This window comes from Octopus sinensis, linkage group LG19 (assembly GCF_006345805.1).
Source record: "Octopus sinensis linkage group LG19, ASM634580v1, whole genome shotgun sequence".
In the NCBI taxonomy this organism is placed as follows: Eukaryota; Metazoa; Mollusca; class Cephalopoda; order Octopoda; family Octopodidae; genus Octopus; species Octopus sinensis.
Genome location: NC_043015.1, coordinates 24,986,912 through 25,004,411, shown reverse-complemented (window position 1 = coordinate 25,004,411; position 17,500 = coordinate 24,986,912). Strand labels below are relative to the sequence as shown.

At 36.5% G+C, this 17,500-nt stretch overlaps 1 protein-coding gene across 1 annotated transcript in view; it reads left to right on the top strand.

Moving 5' to 3' along the window:
- Positions 1-17,500, top strand: part of LOC115222188 (coiled-coil domain-containing protein 39-like) — a 1,476,917-nt gene that overhangs the window by 553,272 nt on the left and 906,145 nt on the right. Inside the window, exons 10-11 of the mRNA XM_029792337.2 lie at positions 4,758-4,847; positions 11,332-11,496. Coding sequence (XP_029648197.1) covers positions 4,758-4,847; positions 11,332-11,496 — 255 coding nt within the window. The remainder of the gene's footprint in view (positions 1-4,757; positions 4,848-11,331; positions 11,497-17,500) is intronic.

The window sequence follows — 17,500 nt, the reverse complement described above, 5'->3', positions numbered from 1 at the left end:
TCAGACAAAATACACTTGAGTTTTTCTTTGGACCTTTAGCTTTTAAGTTCAGATCCCACCGAAGTTCATCATGCCTTTCATAATTTCAGAGCAGGTCAAGATTTGAATGGTTGGATAATGGTCATAGTTGGTCACATCTAGGAATACATCTGGACAATGTAATGAAAGCTGCTTCTGGTAGGACTCTACAGAGGAGGAGGAGGGGCCTGAGGAGTTTACTCCTATAACACCACTCCCCAGGAGTAGTGGATGGAAGAGGTGGATGGATAAAACAAAGTGCTTGTCATGTGTTTGACCTATGCAATCACTTAACTCCTCCCTTTGAAATGTCTCACCTGGAAATAGAAATATTAGGACTGTGGATTAGCAGAATCCTTAGAATGGTAGACAAAATGCTTTGCTGTAATTTACCAGGCATTTTACATTCTGAGTTCAAATCCTGGTGAGATCAATTTGGACTTTCATCTTTGTAGAGTTGATGGATTTGGTAAGCTGGCAGAATTGTTAGCATGCTGGGCAAAATGCTTAATGGCATTTCATCCATCTTTACGTTCTGCCAAGGTCGACTCTACCTTTCATCTATTCAGGGTTGATAAACTAAGTACCAGTGAAATACTGGGGTCAGTGCGGTCGACTAGCCCCCTCCTCTCAAATTTCAGGCTTTGTGCCATTAGTAGAAAGGATTATTATTATTATTATTATTATTAATAATTATTATTATTAAGGATATGAAATGTCAGACAAAATGCTTTGTAGCATTTCTTTCATTCTCTTTGCATTCTAAGTTCAAATCCTTTTAAAGTCAACTTTTACCATTCATTCTTTTAAAAGTTTAACACCATTCAAGTAGTGGGATGTCATTAGCTAACCCACTGCCCTTGCATTGCAAACCTTGTGCTGAAATTGGAAACATTATTATCATCGTTATTATTATTATTATTTTTATTGTTACAATGTCATTAAGGTAGTAAGCAGGTAGAATCGTTAGCTGCCAGTTAAAATGCTAAGCAACATTTCAGCTGTCTTTACATTCTGAGTTCAAATTCTGCCAAGGTTGACTTCGCCTTCCATCCTTTTGGGGTCAGTAAAATAAGTACCAGTGAAACACTGGGGTCAATGCAATCAAATAGTCCCCTCTCCCAAAACTTTCGGCCTTGTGACTCTAGTAGAAAGGATTATTATTACTATTATTATTATTATTATTATTATTATTTTAAAATGTCATGCTGTATTTCTTAAATTATGAGTTTGAATGTTGCCAAAGTCTGGCAAATTTGCATTTCATTTTTGAGAGACCTAGAAAATGTTTACCATTCAACAACTGAAGTGAACCGTTTCCTTTCCCACCCTGCCAAACTGGTATGCTTGTTTGGCCATTTGATTAAGAAAGTTCTTAAAAGACAAAGAACCTAGAAATATTTTAAAATGTATATAGCATTTGATTTGGGTAAAAACTGAAAAATAAAAGAAAAAAAAGATAAATTTGACTTAGAACATAATGGCTGGGGAAAGCAAGCTTCAGAAACTTTAGAACACAAGAGTTTATCAATAATATGTCATTACCATACATTATTTCTTAAGTGTTCCAATTAATATACAAAGCTCCAAGCATCAACAAAATACGTAGTGACTAGAATTTGTTACTGGAAGACCTTGTCTTGACCGATATAACCAGATATCGAAAGGAATAGAAAGATTTAATAAATATTGCAACACCATTAAATTTATGATTTCCTACATGGCATTTACCAGTTCCACTTCTCAAATACAAAACCAATAATCTAAAAATAATTCTTGCATTGTAAACCAAGATTCCTCTGGTCATCATAGTTAGAAAGACCACAGAGTGTAGAGAGAAAAAAACAAACTGGGGAGTCTGTAACTAAGTAATTTTTGGACAGAGGCTCCTGTTTTCTTTTACACACACACACATTTATATATATATCTATATATATATATATATATATATCATCACAATCAAGGAACGGCCATAATAGGCCATTCACCCACTAGAAATAACAGCCAAAAAGCTTCAACCGCTCTAGTACCCATTCAACATTTCTGGTTAATCCCTCCTCTTTTGTATTTAATAATAACATCTTAAGGAACTTCAATTTTTCTCACTAAATAATTCATTAGATAATGCACACACAAATTACTCAATGCCATACTATGCTACAAACCCTAAAACCCAGTTAATCACTTCCTGTCATTTCATATTTATTTGTAGAGACTGAAAATTTTGCCAGGTGCTTCACTTCTCCTTCTCTCTAAATCTGATGTTCCCTGGTAGATTTTTCACCTATCTTATCAACTAGTATACCACAAACTCTGGACTTCTCTATGTTGCCACTCCTGGGATTTTATGGATCTCCACTCCCACTTCCAGTCTTCTCATCTTTTTTTTTTTTTCTGTGAGCCTATCTTTCATTTTCCTCTATAGCAGACTATTTTCAACTAAAATGTAGTATTTTCCCGAGAAAAAAAATATACTAGACAGTTACATGACATTTGTAATGTTGTGTAAGATACACCCAATGTGCTTTTAAAATAATTTAGGACTCAAAGACTTCTGTTATCGCTATGGTTTTTAGATTTGTTTATTACATTAGCAACATGTGTTGCTTTTGAAATGGAGATGTAGAGCACCTGTCATCAATTCAGAATTTTCTGTCTGGTCTTGATATGGAGCAAACTGTATTTGATGCATTCATTAATAAACTCTATTGATCAATTATCAAATCGTCTATATTTTCTGTACAACCCATGTTTAGGCTAGAGGCTAATCAACTGTGAATTATCGTGACCACTCGACCAATCCTATTACATTATTATATACATGTGGTGGGGGGCACATTTCTATACATACATAGATATATATTTATATATAGATAGATATATCATCATCATTGTCTTTTAATGTCTGTTATCCATGCTGACGTGGGTTGGATGGTTTGACCAGGGCTGGTAAGCTGAGGGGTTGCACCAGACTCCAGTCACATCTGGCCTGCTTTCTATGGCTGGATGCCCTTCCTAACACCAACCACTCTATGACTACGATTTTGCTTAGCTTGATGGGTCTTCTTAAGCATATTATGTATATATGTGTGTGTGTGTGTGTGTGTGGTGTGTGTGTATATATATATATATATATATATATATATGTGTGTGTGTAATGTATGTATGTATGTATGTAAGTATGTATGTATGTATGTGTGTGTGTGTGTACACACACACACACGTAATAATATAACACATAAAGAAATCAAGAAGAAAGATACCAGGACCCAGAATTGGGATTACAAAAAGAGCTTCACCTATAAACATGTGTCGGCAAATATGAAGGCAGCACCACTTATTACAATTAAGTGTAGAATTGTGTTAGTTCTAGAATTCTCTTATCATATCTTCAAGACTAATGGTAAATAGAACTCACAGTTCTTAAGTATTATGTGGCCATTGCAGCTTACAGACTCCACTACTGTTTAAAGGAGAAACGTTATTTATTCTTGGCAATTGAGACCAGACAGATTCTTATGAAGAAAAGCCTCTGCACTCTAGTGTGACCTGGTGAAAGTAATAGCCAAATATTCCTCCAGTCTCACTCAAGTATTTCTTAGACACATGTAATTTATACTGATGATGCATGGTGCTATTTTCTTTTAAGTACACCTTATAGATTCTTGTCACAAGTGATCTTCCAGTTTCTATTTTGCAAATTCCAGCACTCTGAAATCTAACTTTGTTCTTTCTTGACACTTCTTCTCACAAGCATAAAGAAAGAATCCTGTAGTGATTACTTGACATGCTAGAATAACCAGCATAGTCTCTTTAGAGCCTGACTTTTCCTTTGAAAGGGAAGGGCATATTGGGCACTGTTGTCATAGATACAGTGTGTTCCTATGAGAGTCAATGAATGAATTTTAATATATTTACTTGACATGGTAGGAGTAGCAGCCAAATCTGCCTCAAACTATGAAAGATACACATTGAATAATATAGCACTAGATGTAGAGTACCTCTCCAAAAAGCCAAAGAAGTAGATTGCTCTATGTGCTAGTAAAAGCAGCCAAGCATTCCACAAATCCTTTTATACATATGAAAGAAAAAAGACATTGAATGATATAGGAGTATGTTATGTTATGATATAATGTAATGTCAATGGGATGGTCAGAACTGGGCCATCTTTTTCATACTGGTTCTACTGAATCAGAAATCACCTGAGGCTTATCAGTAACAATAACTTCTGACCCCATTTCCCTATTTGTTTGTTCTGAAGAATTCATCTGGGACTTTCTCAGACAGAAATAAACTTGGGTCTATATTTTTCTCCTTCAAACTCATATTCGTCAGAAGAAAAAAGACAAAAACAAATATGACGGTAAAGCTTAAAAAATTGTTCTAATTGTTATTTTTAATTCTATACTTTCTAATGTTTTCATTTGTTTTTATTTGAGTTTTTTTAAAAAAAGATTCATTATTTCTTTAATTAACACTGAAATATGCACTAGTTATTTTGCTTCTCACAGACTGGAAGCTCAGCAATCTTTTTTTTTCTTTTGTTTTCATAATTTTAATTACAAAATCAATTAAGAATAAAAAATGTATTTGAAGCTACTTCACTTTCTTCATTTTTACGTTTTTTTTTTACATTTGTGTTTTATTCTAATCGGAATTTATTATGTCTGGAAGTCTGCATTTTTTTCAGTATTAATATATTCCCAAATTACATTCCATTTCTCAATGTTCCATTGCAGAATTCTCGAGTGGCAATCCGTAACATGGAAAATAAAATATACAGACTTGACCAAGATGCTTTGAAGCAAGAAGCTCTTCTTTATACACAGGTAAATGTTTCAGTATTTTTGCTTTATTTTTCCCACCTGGAGCAGGCATGGATGTGTGATTAAGAAGTTTACATCATGTCCATGTGGTGTCAGGTTCAATACCACTTAGTGAGACTTTTGGGAAAGTGTCTTCTATGATAGATCTGGGACGACCAATACTTATTGAATGAATCTGATACTGTGTGGAAACCCACTGTGAGTGTATATATATGTTTGTGTGTGTGTGTGTATATATACCTAGCTAGTGCCGTGTAAAACGTATTCATTCCAGTGCCGGTTTAAAAGCACCATGCTAGTGCCATGAAAACAAGCACCCAGTACACTCTGTAAAGTAGTTGGTATTAGGAAGGGCATCGTGTCATAAAAACCATGCCAAAATGGACAGTTGGAGCCTAGTACAGCTCTCCGGATTGTCAGCTCCTGTCAAACCAACTCATACCAGTAATGAAAGTGGGTGTTTAAGGATGATGAAAAAATACAGGATGGTATCAAAAAGTTCCCAGACAAATTATATTTTATTAAAGAATAACTTATTTACCTAAGTTTTAACATCATCCCTTTTGAAATAGTCACCTTGCACAGCAATACATTGGACCCAGCTTTCCTGCCTCTTATGGAATCCAAACTGAAAGTTGCTCGCAGACCTGCAATTTGCTTCTGATCTCAACAACAGCAACCTTTGAGCTACTTTTTCATCTTGGAGAAAAGATGGAAGTCTGCCGGTGCTAATACTGGCGAATAGGGTGGGTGGGGAAATGATGTGCAATGTTATTTTTGGCAAGAAATTCCTGAGTGAGGGAAGCTCAGTGTCAAGGTGCGTTGTCATCATCAAGAATCCAATTCTTTCTGCTCCACAAATCCAAACACTTTTACCAAATGTCCTCCCTCAAAAGCTTCAAAACATTGCAGTAGAACTCTCAATTGATGCTCTGGCCCTTTGGGGACGAATTCTCCATGCCTAATGCCACATTTCTGAGGGTGACACTTGTGGAAGGTCTTCCAGGTCATTCCTCATCTTCCAGGGACATTCTTCCACTTTTGAAGTGCTGCTCGAAACATTGTGTATGACCCATTGTGCCATCGCTGTAAAATTGCCAAACCATGCTCAATGTCTCTGTAGCAGACTTCTGAAGTTTAACACAAAATGTTGGCTCTTTGTTCCTGTGAATGACAAAATCACAAACTACAGCAGACACACATGATTACAAAAACACAAATTTCACAATTTTCAGAGTAAACACAGTGATGTCCCTTGGAATGCTTCCTCACGAAAGTCTCTGCTAGCTCTCACTGTACACACAGCCATGTGCTGCCATCTATTAGCACACTACAGAACTAGTTCAGGATCTTGTTGACACAACCTCATATATTTCAAAGAAAACACATATACATGCACACACACATATACATGCACACACACATATACATGCAAACAAACACACTCACACACACACACACACACGTGTATGAGTGTAACTGTGCATGTGTCTTTCTTCCCAAATAACAATAGTATCAAACCTATAATCGTCACTGATACCAATTCCAGTGCCAATACAAAGACTATTCCTCCAAATGGCACCCACTGCTAACCAACAGATACTCCATCTCACTGCTCTCCCAAATGGTAAACCATTCTCCATTAAAATATAAAGAACACATTTAATCCTTTTGTTAGCATATTTCTGCCTCAATTCATTTTTAAAATTATGAAAAATTTAATATAATAACTTTGTCCTTATTAAGCAGGTATTTGGAGTACAAATGAACATGAACTTGCAATGGAAGAGTTTCATTTAGATATGGAATTTGTATCAGAGAGCCAAGAGTAATCTTTGGTGCATTGATATGAAAAAGGTTAAAAAATTTTGTCCAAGAGACACCATTCTATGATTGCTGCAACAGACAACATGGCCATAGTAGAAATATATTAGATCTTGTATCTACGGGGTCAAAGTTGGTCAAGAGATAAACAGCAACACCATAGCCTACCGGCTGCCACAAGTACCATGATTGTCAGAGCATGGCACTTGTGTCAGAGCCCATTAACAGCTGTTACTCAACATACGAGAAGTAAGTGAATTCTGCCTCCAATCCACCTCAATCTCTGCTTAACAGTGTAAAAGAAGGAAAGCAAATTTGGTAAGGTGTTAGGAAAAAGATTATAACCGAAAGTAAATGAAAGGATAGTGATAACTAGAACACCTTTGGTCATAGATCTGATCTGCGACTAAGCAACAAAAGCAACAACTGAAATAAGAGCCTATGTAGATATAAATCAAGAAAATGGAATAACTGCTCCATGCTTGATCAAATTACTTGAAACAGCAGCTTAATTTCCTTCAAATCACACTATTCCATTTTAACATTATTATGCCACCCTGTCCAAGACTGCCTCCAGTTCTATGATGCAAACATCCTGTATTCAGGTGATCTTAATTAAATTCCTCCATCAAAATTTCATATTAATTTACATTCCAAACATCAGATTAATAATGACAATATTGCTTTTATTAAATTTGTTATGATTTTTAAAATCGATTGAAACAAAGTCAGTGCATTTCAACAGAAAAATTCTAACAAAAGAATTAAACAAAGAAAGATCATGTGTTAATATAGTCCTTTGTGTCCCTAAAAGGACAGGTTGGTCATGTTTGGGAAGCCTTTGATCATAAGTTTTATTGATCAAGGTTGACTTAGGGCTAAAGCACAATGAAAAAGAAACTCATTTTATATAAAATCTTCTTACATCCTTCATCTATTTTAGTTCAGAGTTGTTACATTTTTAATCATTAAAGCCAAGAAAGTGATTTCTCTTCTTAAGAAAGGTGAACATTGAGAGAAACAGGTGTGAGACTTTGATTAGGCCAAAGTAAAGTTACATCTTATGTATTCATCCTTATTGTGGCATAATCTCAAAATAAAATTGCTGTAAAACTATTATTGACTGTTAACGTTAGATAATGGCATGAATAATACCTTTTGTGGATTCTGTGACTTGATAGCAGGCTTTTTGGCAAATGGAATTATTCAAGGATAAAGGCATTGGACTGAAGTCGTCTCATTTTCATTACCATCATTTTTGAAATCCCTTGCTTGCATTGTGGTACAGATTAAAGGGGTTTAAACTATACCTGAATCTTTCCTTGCATTTTGGTTTTAGATCATCAGAATAGGATCCATTTCTTTACAAATATTCCCTGATCTTTTTTCCTGACAACAATTCATTGCATTCAGTCTTCTGGGGTAAACTGCATGTGGATATTCAGTTAGGTAAAAATAACAGCCAAAATTTCTTCAAATCTTACCATCTTGAAAAAGGGCATCTTTCTTGAAATATAAGATCATTAAAAATCCTAAAGAATTATTAATTGGACAATACAGTCATATATATGATGAATGCCTGAGGGTCACAATTGAAACATCTTTTCATTCAGTGATTCCTGATTAAGCTTCACTTGCAGCTGAACAATGACAATAATGAGAACTTGTTAAATTTTACTATATATACTGACAACAAAAAGAGGGACATTTTGTTTATTTTCCTTAAAATAAACAAGGTGACTCCTCTGTCAACTACAGACAGATCAAACATATTTATGGCTTCTCATATATACTGTGGTTGAAGCTACTACTATCGTTGTTATGGGTAGTAATATTGTTTGTAGTGTTGTTATTGTTGTTCTCATTTAACATCATATTCTATTAGACCCAGGACCATAAGCATTCTAGCAGTGATTGTCCCTATACATACTTACATATATACATACATACATGGTGGTTGCCCCCTCGTTATCGAGTATGGCCATTGCACGAAGCTTAATCAATGTTGTTATCGTGCAATGCCTGTGCAAGAAGATTTTTTTTAAAGTGAGGAAAGGCTGTGCACTGAGTCAATCCCACTCACTAAGCAACAGCAGCCATAATCCGAAAAGAAGAACAAGTCAACATCATCAGTAACTACTGAGCCACAGGTTTTATGTTGGAGTTATCCCAGTTACCTGAGTTACCTTCTCCTAGAAGGATGCCCTAACAAAGGCTAGGAGTCCTTCACTCCCAATGGCTTAACCGCGCGATCGGGTATTCAGTCCGATTATTTCTATGTCCCTGCGCATGATACAGCCTTAAGACATTTATTGGATGGCTGTTGACTTTCAAGAGTTCCTTCGCCCTTTGACGAGTTTTGTTTTTCATCCCTCAGGGTGTCCAATAAACATCCTCCTCACCAAGCAAGCTTGGTGGAGTTGCTAGCACTCAAAATTGACCTGACATATATATACATACATACGTACACACATACACACATGCATATCATATATATATATATATATATATATATATATATATATTTATTTTCATATATAGCAAGCAGAAGGATATGAAATTTACACAGATACCAAACTTTCTCTGAGTAAAATGCCAAAGCTGATTCCTTCCAATGGTGCTTTTCTTGTAATCTACCTTTAGCTCTCATCTGCTATTCCATTTATTTCTTCACTACTTGGAGTGTTGGTAACAATATGGATAATAAGGAGAATGAAGAATTTGAACATTCATACTTTTAAGTTTATTTCCAGTTAGTATGATAGTCCAACTCCTGTTTTGATTGCACCAATCGCATATTGTTGCATATTCATATGCAGTGACTTATGCATTATTGGTATGGTCACTTCTGGGCATATAAATATAGCATTGTTTGAAGAGGAATTTTCCTCCTCAATTAGATCGAATTAGACTTCGTAGTAGAGAGTTAAACTCTGAACATTCCACAATGAGCTGTTTTTCTCAACTGTTTGGGTGAAATTCAGTAGCATCAGAAACAGTGGTTGTTGAGGTCAGCAATTGTCCCTGGCTGTGACTGGTTGATTATAGAATACTTATTTTTTAATTATTCTACATACTTTATAGTTACAAGGCTTATTTCAGAGTTGATTATATTATTTGAATTGTGTGAAGGTTAGTAGAATTGAATAATTGCTAATTGGTAAGAATCATGTGATTATTAAAAGGAAGTAGTCAGTTGTATTTTAGATTCTTCTAACTTATTACTTTTTAATTGTTTTAAAGTGTTTCTAGGTTAAATTATATATAAAAGGTTTATATAAATTAACGCATTCTGTTATAAAAATTTTTTAAAAAGAAAATGTTGTTTGTGTAAGCAATTAAAACTTCTTTCTTGTCTGGTGTTAACTAATTTATTTTTCAAATCAAATATTTGGTGCAATTCCTCCAGCCCCAAGTTGCATCTTTTATCCCCAGTCTTATAAGGTTTCACGGTACAAGTAATTTACCATTTTAATGAATATTTAACATTTTCATCTTTCAGCAATGATATGAGTTTACTAAGATCCACTGAAAATTTTCTAGTATTATTTCTAAGCGCACTTTCATCATTTGCTATTCTTTGTTTTATAAAGCATGAGCCTAGTGCCTATGTAGTAATATTTATTTCTATCAGTTATGACTACTCATCTATAGATGGTACATCTTAATTTACAGTTATCTTTAAGTTTGCATTACATTCTCCTTGCACAATAACATTTTCCATGTATAGAGTTATCTATGTTTTTGTTATTAGATTTAATAATGTTTTTGCTTGCTTTCTGTTTTATTTGATTATCTTTATTATTATTGTTTTCATAATAGTCACTATTTTTTCTAGCTATCATATTTGTTTGTCTATTAGCAAGAGAATCTATAGTATCATTTCATTGAATGGTTTCCCTTTGATCATTATTTATTTTCTTGGTGATGTTTTCAATAGAATTTGGATTAATCCTCTTAAGATAACTCTGAAATTAAATTATAAAAGACAATCCCACAAATTCTATAACATGTTAAGAATACTTTGTGGACGTTATTATTTTGTATAATGCAACCAAGAGTCAAATTTGGCCACATAAAACCAATTATAAATCTGATATAGTTTAATGAAGGGCAAGATTTTCAATATCCTCGCAGGAGTGGCTGTATAGCCACAGGAACCACATGGTTCCGGGTTCAGTCCCACTGCGTGGCACCTTGGGCAAGTGTCTTCTACTATAGCCTCGAGCCGACCAAAGCCTTGTGAGTGGATTTGGTAGATGGAAACTGAAAGAAGCCCATCATATATATGTATATATATATATGCGTGTGTGTGTTTGTGTGTCTGTGTTTGTCCCCCTAGCATTGCTTGACAACCGATGCTGGTGTGTTTATGTCCCCGTTACTTAGCGGTTTGGCAAAAGAGACCGATAGAATAAGTACTGGGCTTACAAAAGAATAAATCCCGGGGTCGAGTTGCTCGATTAAAGGCAGTGCTCTAGCATGGCCACAGTCAAATGACTGAAACAAGTAAAAGAGAGTAAAAGAGAGTAAGCATTGTTTTTCCTTTCCTTTTCCAGAAATGTTTTTACATTATTACAGAATGAGAAAACCATTTTGTTAAACATCTTATCATTTATTAAACTATAATTGCAATATATGGTGTGTTTTTATTTCTTTGCAGGATTTAGCTATTGATAGCTTGAACAAAAGGATTGCCAGCATGGAGGGGGAGGTTGATTTGGATGATCTTAATCAAAAGAAAGCTGATATCAAGTCTCTTACTGAAGCACTTGAAGAAAAAAAGTCAACTCATAAAATGCTGGAAGGACAACTAAATAGATTAAAGGTTAGTTCCCTGATTGTATTCTCAGGTGTATTTCTTTATGATGGACAGGCACCACTGTACCTACAAAGCTTATTTTCTGACTGTGTGGTTTTGAGCAACTTGGAAAAATAACTTCTACATTTCTACTATAATCTTGGACCAACCAAGAGTGAGTGAGTTTGGAAAATGGAAACTGAAAGAATCTCATTGATTATCTATCTATCTATCTATCTATCTATCTATCTCTATTCATGTGTTTGTCTGTCTGTCTGTCTGTCTGTCTCTCTTTCCTATATATATATATATATATATATATATATATACATGTGTGTGTATACACATATATAATATATATCTGTGTGTGATGTTCTTGCCTTGACTTCATATGGTAGTTATAAAGAAGCACCAACATCATATATGCAATGCTATTCATTTCTTGTCTTCCACGAAAAACATGCCCACCCTCATGGAAATATTTCTTTGCTAGGAAACAAGTAAAGCTTGATGGGAGGGAGCACATATGGCCAAAGAATATCTGTCTCAGTAACTTATGTCTGACCCATGCAAGCATTGAAATGTGGATGTTAAAGCAATGACATTCAGGGCTGTATATTTGGGATGTGCTAGGAGTGTGCTGCAAACTCATCAGAAAGGGCAAATCACAAATCTTAGTTGGAAACTTTTGTTATACCTCTGCTTGAAATTTGGTGGCATTGGGTGTGACAGTATACCCAATACAACAACTACTATATACCACTTATGACGATGATGGCTGTACTGGTCTTAGTGTCTTACATTTTATGATGTTTCTATTTTACCATTTTATGACTTTGAGATGTGTAACACTGGTGAAGTGTTTGACAATGCAGACATGTCAAAACTGACAGGAAAAGGGGAAGTGAGGTGGACGGAATCATATCTGAATTTCTTATTGAGTAGCAGAGGCAATAATTAACCTAGTTTAACATCATAACATGACCCTTTGCCGTTTTTGGCACTGTCTACAATACCATAAACAATGTAATGAGATCCCTGGGCTTATTGATAATTTACTATTGTTAGGCTCTGGTTTTTACTTTAACAACAAATCAGAATTTGTTGTTAAAGTAAAAACCAGAGCCTAACAATAGTAAATTATCAATAAGCCCAGGGATCTCATTACATTGTTTATGGTATTGTAGACAGTGCCAAAAACGGCAAAGGGTCATGTTATGATGTTAAACTAGGTTAATTATTGCCTCTGCTACTCAATAAGAAATTCATATGGTTTCCCAGCAAAGTTTACATTCATCAAATTTCACGTGGAGTGAATTGATGCGGGACTAAAATCTCAATTGTACAAAGTTTTCAGGTAGTGAGTTCAAATACAGGAGTGTAAAAAAAATTCTCAATAATGTGGCCACATCTGCAACCAGAAGAATAACGACTTGTACAATTTAACAATTAATTTCTTTTGTAAAGTTTAATATATTTCTTGTTGTAGTATTTAGATACCAAGTCTTATAAGAGTTTAAATCAGGAAGAGATATAGTGTCTGAGAGGTTAATGTGTTCCACTTCTGACAAAGTGGACATAACTTCAAATCTCAGAGCTGCCTCACAATCTGAAGCCACCAGTGTGGGCCTATTGTATTACTGTCTCTAAGTAATACAATAGGCCCACACTGGTGGCTTCAGATTTATTTTTATGTAGCTCAATCAAAGAGAAAAGTAGTGTCCTTATAGTGTATTTCCAAGGGATTCCAAAACAGGAAGAGAGCAAGTAAAACTCAAACTAGAGACATAACCATCAATTCTTGTGAAAGGAACATTCAGGGGCCAGATGCTGCTGTTGAAATGGGTGATGGTTTAAGCCTGCTATCCAAGAACCCCAGTTTTAAGGGTTAGCAGTAGGATGTGCATAAGCAACGAAGAAGCCAAAAATGTGGTTGTTGGGACCAACAAAATGTGCCAAGTTATATGCCTTCAATTCATTTACTACAGGCTTTAAAAGCAAAGCATTTGATAAAAAAAAAAACCAGCTGTGAAGAGAGGGTTGCTTAAATGATAACTACAATTACAATTGGGGCAGCAAGTGGAAAAAGATGTAAAATTAATCCAACCTTTGGAAGCCTGGTAAAATGGAAATAAATGAGATAAAGGTAAAAGTGAATTAATTGCCAATTCAATTTGTAAAACAAGTTAATATGGAGAAGGTGAAAGAAAAGACCGAAAAGGAAATATTAAAGCATTGCATCAAACGATATTGATGATGATGATACTACTACTACTACTACTACTACTGCTGCTGCTGCTGCCGCTGCCACTGCCACCATCCACCACCACTGCCAACACCACCACTTCTACTACTACTACAATTATTATCTTCAGCTAATTTTCTTAACAGCAATATCTAATTAATAGACGGGTCATCACTTTAGTGGTGGTTATTACATATTAAAATTAAAATAAGGCAAATTCAATGACAGCTTGTTGTTCAGATAATAAAGTCTTAATGAAGATATTTTTTTCTTTTGCAAAACTTAATCTTAGAAATGATTGGCAAAAATAATTTAGCTGTCTAATAGAAAATTAAAGAATTTGGATGGATGATTTATGATTTCAAGTTTAAGATACGCTTTAAATATATTAATTTAAGTTATGTAACTCTATTATTTTTATTTTCTTTATCACTAAAAAAGCTTGCGAGCTAGCAGAATCATTAGCACGTTGGGTGAAATGTTTGGCAGTATTTCACCTGTCACTACGTTCTGAGTTCAAATTCCACCGAGGTTGACTTTGACTTTCATCCTTTTGGAGGTCGAAAAATTAAGTGCCAGTGAAATACTGGGTTTGATGTAATCAACTAGACCTTTCTTCCAAAATTTCAGGCCTTGTGCCTTTAGTAGAAAGGATTATTATTATTATAAAATGAATGGGATAAAGAGAGTCTGCCGAATGTCAACCCAGCAGAGGGACCAGCCATCCGAGTTGACAATTCTTTGGTAGTTAAGGCAATTAGAAGCATGAAGACAGGGAAAGCCCCAGGCCCATCAGGAATTACTGCAGAGATGCTCAAAATATCTGGCAGTGTTGGCTATAACCTAGTCACCTGTATAGTTAACCAGGTGATACACGAAGGAGTCATACCAAATGACTGGTGTAGCAGCATAATAGTCAACTGCTACAAAGGTAAAGGAGATGCCCTAGATACAAATAATTACAGAGGTATCAAGCTGTTGGATCAGGTAATGAAGGTTATGGGGAGGGTCATAGCCCAACTGATTAGGGAGAGAGTCAACTTGGACAAGATGCAGTTTGGTTTCATGCCAGGGAAAAGCACCACTGATGCCATATTTCTGGTGAGACAGCTGCAGAAGAAATACCTAGCCAAAGATAAGCCCCTGTACCTGGCTTTCGTTGACATGGAGAAAGCCTTTGACAGGGTCCCCCGATCCCTTATCTAGTGGTCAATGAGGAAACTAGGGATAGATGAATGGCTGGTGAGAGCTGTGCAAGCAATGTACAAGGATGCTGTAAGTAAGGTTAGGGTTGGCAACATGTACACAGAAGAATTCAAGGTAGAGGTTGGGGTCCACCAGGGTTTAGTCCTCAGCCCCCTCCTATTTATCATAGTCCTCCAGGCAATTACGGAGGAATTCAAGACAGGATGCCCCTGGGAGCTCCTCTATGCTGACGACCTTGCTCTAATTGCTGAGTCACTATCAGAACTGGAGGAGAAGTTCCAGGTGTGGAAGGAGGGATTAGAATCGAGGGGCCTTAGAGTCAACCTAGCTAAAACCAAAGTACTAATAAGTAGGAAGGTAGACAATCCACAAATGCCTTCAGGAAGATGGCCCTGCTCGATCTGTAGAAAAGGTGTAGGTAGAAACACTATAAGATGTACCCAGTGTAAGCTATGGACATATAAGAGGTGCAGCAATGTCAAAGGAAGGCTAACTGGGAAGATAGTTTTTGTATGTGGCAGAAGCTTAGGAGCAATAAACTCTGAAAATCTGCAGAAAACAACTTCCGTCACCTTCCAGGGGGAAAAACTAGAAGTAGTTGATAGCTTCTGTTATCTAGGTGACCAAATCAGTAGTGGGGGTGGGGGTGCTGAAAGTGTAACTGCTAGAGTAAGAATAGCCTGGGCAAAGTTCAGGGAGCTCTTACCTCTGCTGGTGACTAAAGGCCTCTTGCTCAGAATAAAAGGCAGACTGTATGATGCATGTGTACGAACAGCCATGCTACATGGCAGTGAGACATGGGCCATGACTGCTGAGGACATGCGTAAGCTCGTGAGGAATGAAACCAGTATGCTCCGACGGATGTGTAATGTCAGTGTGCATACTCGACAGAGTGTTATTACCTTGAGAGAAATGTTGGACCTAAGAAGCATCAGCTGTGGTGTGCAAGAGAGACGATTGCGTTGGTATGGTCATGTGGTGAGAATGGATGAAGATAGGTTTGTGAAAAAGTGCCAATCCCTAGCAGTTGAGGGAACCCGTGGAAGAGGTAGACCCAGGAAAACCTGGGACGAGGTGGTGAAGCACGACCATTGAACTTTAGGCATCACTGAGGCAATGACCAGCGACCGAGACCTTTGGAAATATGCTGTACGGGAGAAGATCAGGCAGGACAAGTGAATCCAGCCCACTTATGCATGTCTTTCCTCCCTTGGACACACAAAGACCTGTTGAGGCAAGCGTAGTCGAAATCGAACCTCATCCGACGACAGGCACCCATGACAAAGAACTTCTCTGCTTGTGAAGACCTGTTGGGGCAAGTGAAATTGAAATCGGAATCGAAATTGAACCAATCCTATGACTGGCACCCGGCAGTTGCCAGGACCCCTGGACTGGTGGTACGTAAAAACCACTATCCGAATCACGGCCGATGCCAGCGCAGCCTCGACTGGCTTCTGTGCCGGTGGCACGTAAAATGCACCATTCCGACCGTGGCCGTTGCCAGCCTCGCCTGGCACCTGTGCAGGTGGCACTTAAAAAGCACCCACTACACTCACGGAGTGGTTGACGTTAGGAAGGGCATCTAGCTGTAGAAACACTGCCAGATAAGACTGGAGCCTGGTGCAGCCTCCTGGCTTCCCAGATCCCCGGTTGAACTGTCCAACCCATACTAGCATGGAGAACGGACGTTAAACGATGATGATGATGATGATGATGATGATGATTATTATAAAGGATATTTCTTATTCTTTCAAATTTGTTTCCATTTCTTGGTAAGTGTCTTCCCGACACCAAGGACAAAGAACTTCTCTGTATACATTGGTAGGGCATTAAACTAAACACTAGACTGTTCATTTACAAGTTATGTGAAAGAAGAAAAAAGGAAACAGGAAAAGAAAGGAAAAGGAAAACTATTGACATGGGTGACAATGCTCTTCTCACAGTGATGATGCCCTTCTCAATATCTGTGACATAGCAGTTAAAACAATTCTCTACACTTCTTAGGGAGAAGGTAAGCAAGGGATCATTCTCAAATAACCTTATTATTATCGTTGTTACTATTTTTAAAGGTGGTAGGCTAATAAATTGAAAAAAATTCCTTGTGGTGTTTGTTCCACACATTCTTAGTTCAAATGCCACCAAAGTCAACTTTAACTTTCTTTCAGGTTTAATAACTCACTGCTCAAATACTGGGGTCAATCTAATTGACTCACCTGTCCCCTTAAACTTTCATCCCTTGTGCTAATAGCAGAAGGGATTATTTATTATTATTATTACCCCTGCCTTCGCTAAGGCAGAGGTATTGTTTTCAGTCATGTTTGTTTATTTGTTTGTCCATGGACAAGATATCTCAAGAACCATAGGATGGATTCAGATGAAACTTTCAGGGATGTTTGGGCTCATGACTGCCACAAACTGATTAAATTTTGGGATCGATCTGGTGCTGAACAAGGATTCTGATTTATTTTTTCCAGTTTTTTCACTTAATTTTTGAGAGCAGTTGGGTTCATTTTTAGTATTCTCGTTATTATTATTATTGTTGGTATTATTAAAGGTAGTGAGTTGGCAGAATCATTAGCA